Consider the following 13915-nt stretch of genomic DNA (forward strand, 5'->3'; position numbering starts at 1 on the left):
GGAGGTAACCAGGAGGGTTGATGAAGGCAGTGCGTTTGATGTAGTGTATATGGATTTTAGCAAAGCTTTTAATAAGATCCCACATGGAATACTTGCCTTTATTGGTCGAGGCATGGAATACAAGAGCAGGGGGGGTTATGCTTGAACTGTATAAAACACTGGTTAGGCCACAGCTGGAGTACTGCGTGCAGTTCTGGTCACCACATTACAGGAAGGATGTGATTGCACTGGAGAGAGTACAGAGGAGATTTACAAGAATGTTGCCTGGACTGGAGAATTTTGGCAATGAGGAAAGATTGGAGATGCTGGGTCTGTTTTCTTTGGAGGGTGAGGGGAGACCTTATTGAGGTGTATAAAATTATGAGGGGTCTGGATAGAGTAAATAGGAAGGACCTAGTTCCCTTGGCAGAGGGGGTCAACAACCAGGGGGCATAGATTTAAAGTAATTGGGGGGAGGTTTAGAGGGGATTTGAGGGGAAATTTCTTCACCCAGAGGGTGGTGGGGGTCTAGAAATCACTGCCTGAAAGGATGGTAGAGGCAGAAACCCTTACCATATTTAAAAAATGCTTGGATGTGCACCTGAAGTGCCATAACCTACAGCGCTACAGACTTGGATTTGGAAAGTGGGATTAGGCTGGATAGCTCTTGGTTGGCCGGCGAGGAAATGATGGGCCGAAATGGCCTCCTTCCATGTTGTAAATTTCTGTGATTCTTTGATACAAAAGCAAAAGACTGCGGATGCTGGAATGTGAAATAAAAACAGAAAATGCTGGAAATCTCAATGTGTCAGGCAGCGTCTGTGGAACGAGAAACAGAGTTAACGTTTCAGGTCGATGACCCTTTGTCAGAACTGGCAATAGTTCGAGATGTAACAGATTCAGGAAGTGCCAGGGGCAGTGAAAGGGGGAGTAGAGGAAAGAACAAAAGGGAAGGTCTGTGATAGGGTGGAAGGCAGGAGAGATTTGAGAGACAAAGGGGATGATGGGCCGAATTGAGATGGTAATAACACAAGTTAGGAAACAAAAGGTGAGTCTAGGTCGGGTGTGAAAGGCAGAATAATCGTCAGGTGCTGCGAGAAACAGAAACAACATAAAAATAAAAAGGGGTGGGGGAGGGGTTTTGTCAAAAGAAGCTAGGAAAGGAAACAAAATGTGGGCAGAGGTTCTGGTCTGAAATTGTTGAACTTGACGTCGAGTCCGGAAGGCGGTAAAATGCCGAAACGAAAGATGAGGTGCTGTTCCTCGAGCTTACGTTAGTCTCCTTTACATTGGGGAGACCAAACGCTTATTGGGCGAGCGCTTTGTGGAGCACCTCCGTTCAGTCCGTAAGTGTGACTCTGACCTCTCCGTCCTCCTACATTATTCCAATGGAGCTCAACGTAAGCTCGAGGAACAACACCTCATCTTTCGTTTAGGCACTTTACAGCCTCTGGACTCAACATCCAGTTCAACAATTTCAGAGCAGAAACTCTGCCCCATTTTGTTTCCTTTCCTTGCTTCTTTCTTTCAACAAAAACTCCCCACCCCTTTTTAAAATTTTTATTTTGTTTCTCTGTTTTCTATGGCAGCTGGCAATTATTCCACCATTCACACCCTATCTAAATTGAGAGGAGACCTCATTGAGGTGTACAAAATACTGAGGTGCCTGGACATAGTGGATAGTAAGGGTCTATTTCCATTGGTGGAGGGGTCTATTATGAGGGGGCACAGTTTTAAGGTGGTTGGTGGAAGGTTTAGAGGGGATTTGAGGGGGGCTTCTTTATGCAGAGGGTTGTGGGGATCGGGAACTCGCTGCCTGGAAGAGTGGTGGATGCAGAAACCCTCACCACTTTTAAGAGATGGTTGGATGGGCACTTAAAGTGCAGTAACCTGCAGGGTTACAGACCTAGAGCTGGTAATTGGGATTAGACTGGATGACCTTTTGTTGGACGGTGCAGATATAACGGTAAGTACTGCAGGGAATAGAATACGGCCAGGGTGATCTCCTGGAATAGTGTCGATCGCCTGGATGGGTCGCAGAGGAATTTTCCCAGATTTTTTCTCCCTAAATTGGCCTGGGTTTTTATCTGGATTTTGCCTCTCCCAGGAGATCACATGACTCCGGTTGGGGTGGAGTGTAGAATGTTTCAGTATAAGGCGTGTCGCAGTTGTGTGAGGCGGACTGGTTGGGCTGGGTGCTCTTTGCCTTTCCGCCATTGTTCATAGGTTTATATGTAACCTTCAGGACTGCTGACCGAGGGCCGTGCGGCTCTTTATCGGCCGGTGGGACACGATGGGCCGGAATGGCCTCCTCCTGCGCTGTAAATTTCTATGTTTCTATCTAGACTCACCTTTTGTTTCCTAACTTGTGTTATTACCATCTCAATTCGGCCCATCATCCCTTTTGTCTCTCAAATCTCTCCTGCCTTCCACCCGATTACAGACCTTCCCTTTTGTTCTTTCCTCCACTCCCTCTTTCACTGTCCCTGCACTTCCTGAATCTGTTACATCTCGAACTATTGCCAGTTCTGACGAAGGGTCATCGACCTGAAACGTTAACTCTGTTTCTCTCTCCACAGACGCTGCCTGACCCGCTGAGATTTCCAGCATTTTCTGTTTTTATTTCACATTCCAGCATTGAGATGATTAAACCATCAGCACAGTTCATACAGTTTGAATGCAAGGGTTATCAGGGTACGATGTTATTAATGTTTGTGTGTGTGGACTACATTGCAGTGTAGCTATTTTAACACACGTGTGCACAAGCACAGCAACAACACAACAGCCTAATTCACCCACTCATTAGTGGATGCTCTGATTCTCAGCACCGTGGCTCAGCACTACCCCCATAGCTGCTGCCTGAGACCGAGGGCAGAATCAGGAGCAGCAACCCATGTCCTGTGGTGCAGTGTTAGTGTTTTAACTGGATCAACCTGCAGGGCCGGGAATAAAGTGCTCCCATTGTAACTTACCTCAGGGTGCTAAACTGAGCCGGGGCAGTCTTGATCACAGAGCGAAGGAACTTCTTGCGTTTTTCTGCTCTTTGCATAATTTCTCCTGTGGATTCGATCTCCTTGGCATGCTGTGCCCCATCTGAGGAATCGTCATCCTTCTGATTCTGTGACTTCATTGCTTTTTCTGTCTCCATCGTAGTGTCACGGAACCACTGTGCAATGTAAAATTTCCTAGCAAACTTAAAAACAAACACACACTTACTGTGGGACCTGTGGCACAGCTTCAGAGATGTTACGGGGATTGGTTACTGAGCCAACTTACAATGGAGAGCTGAGAATTCTCCAGCACCGCCTGTGGGCACTGCAATAACCTTCACTCTACAGGAATGTGTCCAGTCCCACACCCCCAATAACTGCAAGGTTCAAACTAAAATTCCACATGTCAGGAAGAAGAAAGGTTTTCTCTCGGGAGGAATAAAGGAAACTTTGAGGAAATGTAACCAAGTTTTCAGATTATGAAGGGAATTATAAAGTTGATTCAGTCAAATTCACTTTAGTGAAAGGTTCAAATGGAAGGGACACAAGGCCCGAGGCAGGCTACAGTCCCGGGTACCCAGTGTCCCTATTCTGAGGTGCACAGTGAGCAGGACCAAAGGAAACGGAGTTGGAAGGCCACAAATGCCTCTCACGTCCATTAAAATGCTAATGCTGCCATGTTGCGTCCGGGGTGGAAAGCCCAGATTTAGGTGGGATGTGCTACAATGGTACCAGGGCTGAGGGACTTCAGTTACGTGGATAGACTGTAGAAACCGCAGATGTTCTCCTTGGAGCAGAGAAGGTTAAGGGGAGATTTGATGGAGGTGTTCAACATGACGGGTTTTGATAGAGCAAATAAGGAGGAACTGTTTCCAGAAGGGTTAGAATCAGAGAAATTTACAGCACGGAAGGAGACCATTTCGGCCCATCGTGTCCGCGCCGGCTGACAAGAGCTACCCAGCCTAATCCCACTTTCCAGCTCTCGGTCCGTAGCCCTGTAGGTTACGGCACTTCAGGTGCACATCCAGGTACTGTTTAAATGTGGTGAGGGTTTCTGCCTCTACCACCCTTTCAGGCCGTGAGTTCCAGCCCCCCACCACCCTCTGGGTGCAGACATTTCCTCTCAAATCCCCTCTAAACCTTCGACCGATTACTTTAAATCTATGCCCCCTGGTTGTTGGCCGCTCTGCTAAGGGAAATAGGCCCTTTCTATCCACTCTATCCAGGCCCCTCATAATTTTATATACCTCAATTAGGTCTCCCTTCAGCCTCCTCTGTTCCAATGAAAACAAACCCAGCCCATCTAATCTGTCCTCATAGCTAAGATTCTCCAGTCCCGGCAACATCCTCGTAAATCTCCTTTGCACCCTCTCCAGTGCAATCACATCTTTCCTGTAATGTGGTGACCAGAACTGCACGTAGTACTCCAGCTGTAGCCTAACCAGTGTTTTATACAGTTCAAGCATAACCTCCCTGCTCTTGTATTCTATGCCTCGGCCAATAAAGGCAAGTATCCCGTATGCCTTCTTAACCACCTTATCCACCTGGCCTGCTACCTTCAGGGATCTGTGGACCTGCACTCCCAGGTCCCTTTGTTCCTCTACACTTCTCAGTATCCTACCATTTAATGTGTATTCCCTTTCCTTGTTAGCCCTCCCCAAATGCATTACCTCACACTTCTCCGGATTAAATTCCATTTGCCACTGTTCTGCCCACCTGACCAGTAGATTGATATCTTCCTGCAGTCTGCAGCTTTCTTCATTATCAACCACACAGCCAATTTTAGTATAATCTGCAAACTTCTTAATCATACCCCCTAAATTCAAGTCTAGACCATTCATCTATATCACAAAAAGCAAGGGACTGAGCCCTGCGGAACCCCACTGGATACAGTCTTCCAGTTACAAAAACACCCATCACCCTTTGCTTCCTGCCTCTGAGCCAATTTTGGATCAACTTGCCCATTTGCCAATCCCATGGGCTTTTCCTTTCGTGACTAGTTTGCCATGTGGGACCTTATCAAAAGCTTTGCTAAAATCCATATACACTACATCGTACGCACTGCCCTCATCGACCCTCCTGGTCGAAAAATTCAATCAAGTTAGTCAGACATGACCTTCCCTTGATAAATCTGTGTCTTTCTAAGTGAAGATTTATCCTGTCCCTCAGGATTTTTTCCAATAATTTTCCCACCATTTAGTAACCAGAGGACACAGATTTAAGATGATTGGTAAAAGCAGAGAGGAGACGAGGAGATTCTTTTTGAACTTAGTGAATTATGATAATCTGGAATGCACTGCCTGAAAAGGTGGTGAAAAGGAATTGGACTGATATTTGAAGGGGAGAAACTTTGCAGGGCTTCAGGGAAAGGGCTGAGGAGGGAGAGCTGACACTGTCATAATGGGCCGAATGCCTGCCTTCTGTGCTGTATGTTAAGGGGCTTGGACCTGACAGAATGGGTCTTCACCACTTTTACCTGACTGGCAACTGGGGAACATCAGTTCCTTCGACATAGGGCAGAGGGAAATGCCCCCTACTGTCTTATAAAGCAATCACATAGCTTAGTGGCACCCTTGTCTGAGTGATCAGCTAACAGGTAGTGCTTTGGCATGGTCGAGCGATCCAATCTGGTTTGATACTCCAATTCAATCCAGAACGTGAACGATATTTTTGAAGGCACCGTCTTTCACTGAGTTGGGCTCCCTGGTTAACATTCTTCACTCAACCTTCACCAAAAGCCTTGGTCATTCATGTTATTGTGGGGTCTTGCTGTGTACATTATGGATGCCGAGTCTGTCTACATAAATGTTACTGTACTTCCAAGCAGCAAGCTCGTAAGTATGGAAAGATTTTTCAGAGATTACTGGATTCCCTTAAAACCCTGGGGACTGGACAGTAACCAGAAGATAAACAGCTCAAGATAGACATTTGGACGCTTTATAAAAAAAAAACAAGTTTGTTGTAAATTAAATTTTATTCTAGCAGCTTGATTTCACTTACCATCAGGGAGGGGTCAGTCTCTGTATTCTCATCCAGGTAATCCAGCAATGCTTTCTGCAGCTGCTGCACTTCATCCTCAATCCCTGAAACCTGCAGGATTAGAGCTGTTAGCAAGCAGCCCACACACACTCCCTCATTCAATATCCACCTAGTGTAGCATTTAACACACCGTAATAACCTGAGGCTTGGGTATACAGAGCATGATTTCACAGATGAAACCAAACTCAGAAATGTAGTGAAAATGAAGAGGATAGTAACAGACCTGAGGAGGACAAAGGCGGTGAAATGGGCGGACACGGGGCAGATGAAATCTAACACAGCGAAGTGTGAAGTGAGGCATTTTGGTAGGAAGAATGAGGAGAGGCAATATAAACTAAAGGGTACAATGTTACAGGAGCTGCAGGAACAGAGAGACCTAGGGGTATATGTGCACAAATCATTGAAGGTGGCAGGGCAAGTTGAGAAGGCTCTTTAAAAATGCACATGACTTGGCTTTATTCATAGAGGTATAGAGTACAAAAGGCTTTATTAATACAGGTATATAGTACAAAAGGAAGGAAGTTTGCTAAACCTTTAGCATAAGATATGCTAAACAATGTGTGAGGAGGACACAAAAAATCTGCAAAAGGACATAGACAGGCTCAGTGACTGGACAAAAATTTGGCAGATGAAGTATAATGTTGGAAAGTGTGAGGTCATGCACTTTGGCAGAAAAAAATCAAAGAGCAAGTTATTATTTAAATGGAGAAAGATTGCAAAGTGCCGCAGTACAGCGGGACCTGGGGGTACTTGTGCATGAAACACAAAAGGATAGTATGCAGGTACAGCAAGTGATCAGGAAGGCCAATGGGATCTTGGCCTTTATTGCAAAGGGGATGGAGTATAAAAGTAGGGAAGTCTTGTTACAGTTATACAGGGTATTGGTGAGGTCACACCTGGAGTACTGCGTGCAGTTTTGGTTTCCATATTTACAAAAGGATATACTTGCTTTGGAGGCAGTTCAGAGAAGGTTCACTCGGTTGATTCCAGAGATGAGGGGGTTCACTTATGAGGAAAGGTTGAGCAGGTTGGGCCTCTACACATTGGAATTCAGAAGAATGAGAGGTGATCTTATCGAAACATATAAGATTATGAGGGGGCTTGACAAGGTGGATGCAGAGAGGATGTTTCCACTGATGGGGGAGACTAGAACTAGGAGGCATGATCTTCGAATAAGGGGCCACCCATTTACATCTGAGATGAGGAGAAATTTCTTCTCTGAGGGTTGTAAATCTGTGGAATTCACTGTCTCTGAGCTGTGTAAGCTGGGTCATGGAATAAATTTAAGACAGAGATAGACAGTTTCTTAACCTATAAGGGATTAAGGGGTGATGGGGAGCGGGCGGGGAAGTGGACCTGAGTCCATGATCGGATCAGCCATGATCGTATTAAATGGCGGAACAGGCTCAAGGGGTCGTATGGCCGACTCCTGCTCCTATTTCTTATGTCCTACCTTTATCAAACACTGGTTAGGCCCCAGCTGGAGTATTGTATCCAATTCTGGGCACCACATTTTAGGAAAGATGTCAAGACGTTGGAGAGGGTGCAAAAAAGATTGACTAGAATAGTACCAGGGTTGAGGAACTTCAATTCCTTGGAGAAGCTGGGATTATTCTCCTTAAAGCAGAGAAGGTTAAGAGAATAAATAATAAGAAACTGTTTCCTCTGGCAGACGGGTCAGTAACCAGCAGACACAGATTTAAGGTGACTGGCAGAAGAACCAGAAGTGACTTGAGGAAACAGTTTTTTATGCAGTGGGTGTTGAGATTTGGAAAGAGCTAGCTGAAAGTTTGGTGGAAGCAGATTCGATACTAATATTCAAAAGGAGGGCTATATACATTCTTGGTGAAAACAAATACACGGTTATGGGAAAAGAGCAGGAGTGGGACTAGTTGGAAAGCTCGACCACAGCCAGCACAGGTATGATGGGCCGAATGGCCTCCAGTGCTCTATCATTCTATGATTCATTCCCCAGACACTCCCCCACACCCACCCATTAACTACAGACACTCCCCCAATACCCACCCATTACCTAGACCCCCCCCCCAATACCCACCCATTAACTAGACACCCTCCCCCTAATACCCACCCATTAACGAGACACCCCCCCAACACCCACCCATTAATGACAGACACCCCCCCAATACCCACCCATTAACTAGACACCCCCCCCAATAACTACAGACACCCCCCCAATACCCACCCATTAACTACAGACACTCCCCCAATACCCACCCATTAACTAGACCCCCCCCCCCCAATACCCACCCATTAACTAGACACCCTCCCCCTAATACCCACCCATTAACGACAGACACCCCCCCAATACCCACCCATTAATGACAGACACCCCCCCAATACCCACCCATTAACTAGACACCCCCCCAATAACTACAGACACCCCCCCCAATACCCACCCATTAACTACAGACACCCCCCCCAATACCCACCCATTAACTACAGACACCCCCCCAATACCCACCCATGAACTAGACACCCCCCCAATACCCACCCATTAACTAGACACCCCCCAATACCCACCCATTAACTACAGACACGCCCCCCCAATACCCACCCATTAACTACAGACACACCCCCCAATACCCACCCATTAACTACAGACACCCCCCCCAATACCCACCCATTAACTACAGACACCCCCCCCAATACCCACCCATTAACTACAGACACCCCCCCAATACCCACCCATGAACTAGACACCCCCCCAATACCCACCCATTAACTAGACACCCCCCAATACCCACCCATTAACTACAGACACGCCCCCCCAATACCCACCCATTAACTACAGACACACCCCCCAAAACGCACCCATTAACTTCAGACACCCCCCCCCAATACCCACCCATTAACGACAGACACCCCCCCAATACCCACCCATTAACTAGACACCCCCCCAATACCCACCCATGAACTACAGATACCCCCCCCAAAACCCACCCATTAACTAGACCCCCCCTAATAACTACAGACACTCCCCCAATATCCACCCATTAACTACAGACACTCCCCCCAATACCCACCCATTAACTACAGGCACCCCCCAATACCCACCCATTAACTACAGACACTCCCCCAATACTCACCCATTAACTAGACACTCCCCCCAATAATCACCCATTAACTACAGACACCCCCCAATAGCCACCCATTAACTACAGACACTCCCCCAATACCCACCCATTAACTACAGACACCCCCCAATACCCACCCATTAACTACAGACACTCCCCCAATACTCCCCCATTAACCAGACACTCCCCCCAATAATCACCCATTAACTACAGACACTCCCCCCCAATACCCACCCATTAACTACAGACACTCCCCCAATACTCACCCATTAACTAGACACTCCCCCCAATAATCACCCATTAACTACAGACACCCCCCAATAGCCACCCATTAACTACAGACACTCCCCCCAATACCCACCCATTAACTACAGGCACCCCCCAATACCCACCCATTAACTACAGACACTCCCCCAATACTCACCCATTAACTAGACACTCCCCCCAATAATCACCCATTAACTACAGACACCCCCCAATAATCACCCATTAACTACAGACACTCCCCCAATACCCACCCATTAACTAGACACCCCCCAATACCCACCCATTAACTACAGACACCCCCCAATACCCACCCATTAACTACAGACACTCCCCCAATACTCCCCCATTAACCAGACACTCCCCCCAATAATCACCCATTAACTACAGACACTCCCCCCCAATACCCACCCATTAACTACAAACCCCCCCCCCCAATACCCACCCATTAACTACACACTCCCCCAATACCCAACCATTCCCCATAGACACCCCCCCAATACCCACCCATTCCCCATAGACACCCCCCCAATACCCATAGACACCCCCCCAATACCCACCCATTCCCCATAGACACCCCCCAATACCCACCCATTAACTACAGACACCCACCCATTAACTAGACACTCCCCCAATACCCAATCATTCCCCATAGACACCCCCCCAATACCCATAGACACCCCCCAATAATCACCCATTAACTACAGACAACCCCCCAATACCCACCCATTAACTACAGACAACCACCCATTAACTACAGACACTCCCCCAATACCCAACCATTCCCCATAGACACCCCCCCAATAACCACCCATTCCCCATAGACACCCCCCAATAATCACCCATTAACTACAGACACCCACCCATTAACTACAGACACCCCCCAATACCCACCCATTAACTACAGACACCCCCCAATACCCACCCATTAACTACAGACACCCCCCCAATATCCATCCATTAACTACAGACAATCCCCCAATACCCACCCATTGGTTGTTGGGTCCATTGCCCATTTTATTACTGATCTAGATATAGGTGTTCGGGGCACGATCTGATACCAGGATCTGTGCGAGTGTTGGGACTGTTGACGATTCTTAAATGCTTCAGGTGGATCTTGATGTGTTGGGAGATTGGGCTTGCGACTGGTCAATGATATTTAATTTGGAAAAGTGCCGTGTTACGCATGTGAGCAACGCGAATGGTCAACATGCATATAACCTACAAGGAAAAGCATTAAAGGTGGTGGGGAAAGGGAGAGATCTGGGCGTTCCAGTGTATAGATATTTAAAGATTCATCAGCAATGCCGTGAAGCGTGAGGTTGTTGGGGGTGCATTCATAGGGCAATTGATGATAAAACAACGCGTACTATTTTGTCTTTGTACAAGAGCTGCGTCAGGCCTCAATTGGAATACCGTGTCCATTTTTAATGATCTCACATGGTGGGTGATGGAGACTTTGGAAAGTGTGGAGTGGAGAGCCACTAGACTAAGTCCCAATTTAAAGCATCTTAGTTGTCAAGATAGGCTGAAAGAGTTGGGACTCTGCACGTTAGAGAAGCATCGACTTTAGGGTGATCTGATTGAGGTTTCTAAGATAACGAAGGGAATAGACTGTTCAAGTTGACAGTTTGCTCCCATCAAGGAGGTTAGGGAGGACCCGGGGTCATAATTTTGCATAAAGCCAGACCTAGGTTAAATGTGAGAAGGTGATTCTTTTCCCAGAGAATAGGGAAGGCTAACAAGGCAGGGAATACACATTAAACGGTAGGATACTGAGATATGTAGACCAACAGAAGGACCTTGAAGTGCATGTCCACAGATCCCTGAAGGTTGGACAGGTAGATAAGTTGGTTAATAAGGCATATGGGATAGTTTCATTTATTAGCCAAGGCACAGAATATAAGAGCAGAAATGTTATGCTAAAACTGTAGAAAACACTAGTTAGGCCATGTCTCTGGTACCACATTACGGTAACATAATGGTAATGTTTCTGGACTAATAATCCAAAAACAAGAGTTCAAATCCCACCAGGGCAGCTGGGGAATTTAAATTCAGTTCATTAAATAAATCTGGAATAAAAGGCTAGTATCTGTAATGGTGACCATGAAACTGCCGGATTGTCCGGTTTACTACCATCCTTACCCGGTCTGGCCTCCAAGAGATTCCAGACCCACAACATTGTGGATGACTCTTAACTACCCTCTGAAATGGCCCAGCAAGCTACTCGAGTGCAATTAGGGATGGGAATAAATTCTGGTCATGCCAGTGATGTCCACAACCCGTGAACTAATAAAATAAATTATAGGAAAGATGAGATTGTGCTAGAGAGGGTAGAGAGGAGATTTACAAGAATTTTAGCTAGGGGGAAATACTGGATAGGCTGGGGTTGTTTTCTTTGGAACAGAGGAAGCTGAGGGGAGACTTAATTGAGTTGTATTAGATTACAGACCAAGATCTGGTCAAAGATCGCCCTAAGTGGAGGAAGAGCATCCGGGAGGGTGCTGAGCACCTCGAGTCTCATCGCCAAGAGCATGCAGAAACCAAGCGCAGGCGGCGGAAGGAGCGTGCGGCAAACCAGACCCCCACCCACCGTTTCCCTCAACGACTGTCTGTCCCATCTGCGACCAAGACTGTAATTCCCGTATTGGACTGTACAGTCACCTGAGAACTCACTTTTAGAGTGGAAGCAAGTCTTCTTTGATTTCAAGGGACTGCCTATGATGATAAGATTAAGAGGGGCCTAGATAGAGTGGAATATTGTGTTCAGTTTTGGTCTCCTAATCTGAGGAAGGACGTTCTTGCTATTGAGTGAGTGCAGCGAAGGTTCACCAGACTGATTCCCGGGATGGCAGGACTGACATATGAGGAAAGACTGGATCGACTAGGCTTGTATTCACTGGAGTTCAGAAGGATGAGAGGGGATCTCATAGAAACATATGAAATTCTGACGGGACTGGACAGGTTAGATGCAGGAAGAATGTTCCCGTTGTTAGGGAAGTCCAGAACCAGGGAACACAGTCTAAGGATAAGGGGTAAGCCACTTAGGACTGAGATGAGGAGATACTTCTTCACTCAGAGTTCTTAACCTGTGGAATTCCCTACCGCAGAGAGTTGTTGATGCCAGTTCATTGGATATATTCAAGAGGGAGTTAGATGTGGCCCTTACGGCTAAAGGGATCAAGGGGTATGGAGAGAAAGCAGGAAAGGGGTACTGAGGGAATGATCAGCCATGATCTTATTGAAGGGTGGTGCAGGCTCGAAGGGCCGAATGGCCTACTCCTGCACCTATTTTCTATGTTTCTATGGATAGAAAGGACCTATTACCCTAAGCAGAGAGGTCAGTAACCAGGGGGCATAGATTTAAAGTAATTGATAGAAGGATGAGAGGGGAGTTGGAGAACTTTTTCACCCAGAGGGCGGTGGGAGTCTGGAACTCACTGCCTGAAAGGGTGATAGACACAGAAACCCTCATCACATTTAAAAAGTACTTTGGTATGCATTTGGAGTGCAATAACCTTCAAGGCTACGGACCAAGAGCTGCAAAGTGGGATTAGGCTGGGTAGCTCTTTCAACCAACGTGGACACGATGGGCCGTCTGTGCGGTAAGTGTTTATGATTCTACGTATAGTGGACCTCTGGAACAGGCTGCTGGCTCGTGCAATTCACTGAATTCCTTCAAGTGAGAGCTGGACCGGTTTCTGGTTGTGGAGGAATTACGAAAAGATAGATACTGCAGGGAATTCAGGGCCAGAGTGATCTCCTGGACTAGTTAAGCCGCCTAGGGGGGTCAGAGAGGAATTTCCCAGATTCCCCCCCCAAATTGGCCTGGGTTTTTAAAATCTGGTGTCTCCCCTCTCCCAGGAGATCACATTGTTTTTGGATGGGATGCAGGTATGTGTGTGGGCCAGGCTGGATGGACCAGAGGGTTTTTTCCTGTCGTACATGTCTTATATTAATCCCCAGCACAGAAACACATCCAGTACTCACCCGTTAACCTGGAGACAGAGCTGGGAGATTTGCAAACTGAGTGATTCGCAAGCAGAGAGGAATTTTGTGAATTGGTGAAGAGGAGATATGAGGTAAGTAATCATCAGATGGGAGCTTGGCTTTGTCTGGTAAGATAAAAGAAACTGCACGGGCAGTGGCAGCTAGAAGTTAACAGCCATCAGCTGTCGGTGGTAAAAGCTGAGAGTTAGAAGCTGATTAAACAATTGTAGATTGAGTGTCTCCAAAGGTATATATTAGGCACTAGTTTACAAAACCAGAGAGCTTGGTGACAGAGATGGGTGAATTCAAACGGAGTGGATCGCAAGCAGAGTGGAAGAATTTGGTGAGCGCAGGAACTCGGTGGAGAGGAGGAAGATGATGGAAACGTCTGATTGAAAAGGAGAAGTGGAGCCACAGAACCCAAGGTCTCTAATTAATGGGCCGAGAGCGGGCCAGCGGGAGAGCGAGAGGAGCGGCCGCAGGTAGAGGTAGACCCAAGAGCCCCGAGGGAACACGACTATCAAGGAGCGAGGCAAGTGACATCAGTGCAAAGGAAGG

At 47.0% G+C, this 13915-nt stretch overlaps 1 protein-coding gene across 1 annotated transcript in view; it reads right to left on the reverse strand.

Moving 5' to 3' along the window:
- Positions 1-13915, reverse strand: part of nipblb (NIPBL cohesin loading factor b) — a gene marked incomplete at its 3' end in the record, with an annotated part of 524975 nt that overhangs the window by 147109 nt on the left and 363951 nt on the right. Inside the window, exons 26-27 of the mRNA XM_070871482.1 lie at positions 5970-6059; positions 2952-3172 (exon numbers count right to left, since the gene is read on the reverse strand). Coding sequence (XP_070727583.1) covers positions 2952-3172; positions 5970-6059 — 311 coding nt within the window. The remainder of the gene's footprint in view (positions 1-2951; positions 3173-5969; positions 6060-13915) is intronic.

This window comes from Pristiophorus japonicus, unplaced genomic scaffold (genome assembly GCF_044704955.1).
Source record: "Pristiophorus japonicus isolate sPriJap1 unplaced genomic scaffold, sPriJap1.hap1 HAP1_SCAFFOLD_253, whole genome shotgun sequence".
Taxonomy (NCBI): Eukaryota; Metazoa; Chordata; class Chondrichthyes; family Pristiophoridae; genus Pristiophorus; species Pristiophorus japonicus.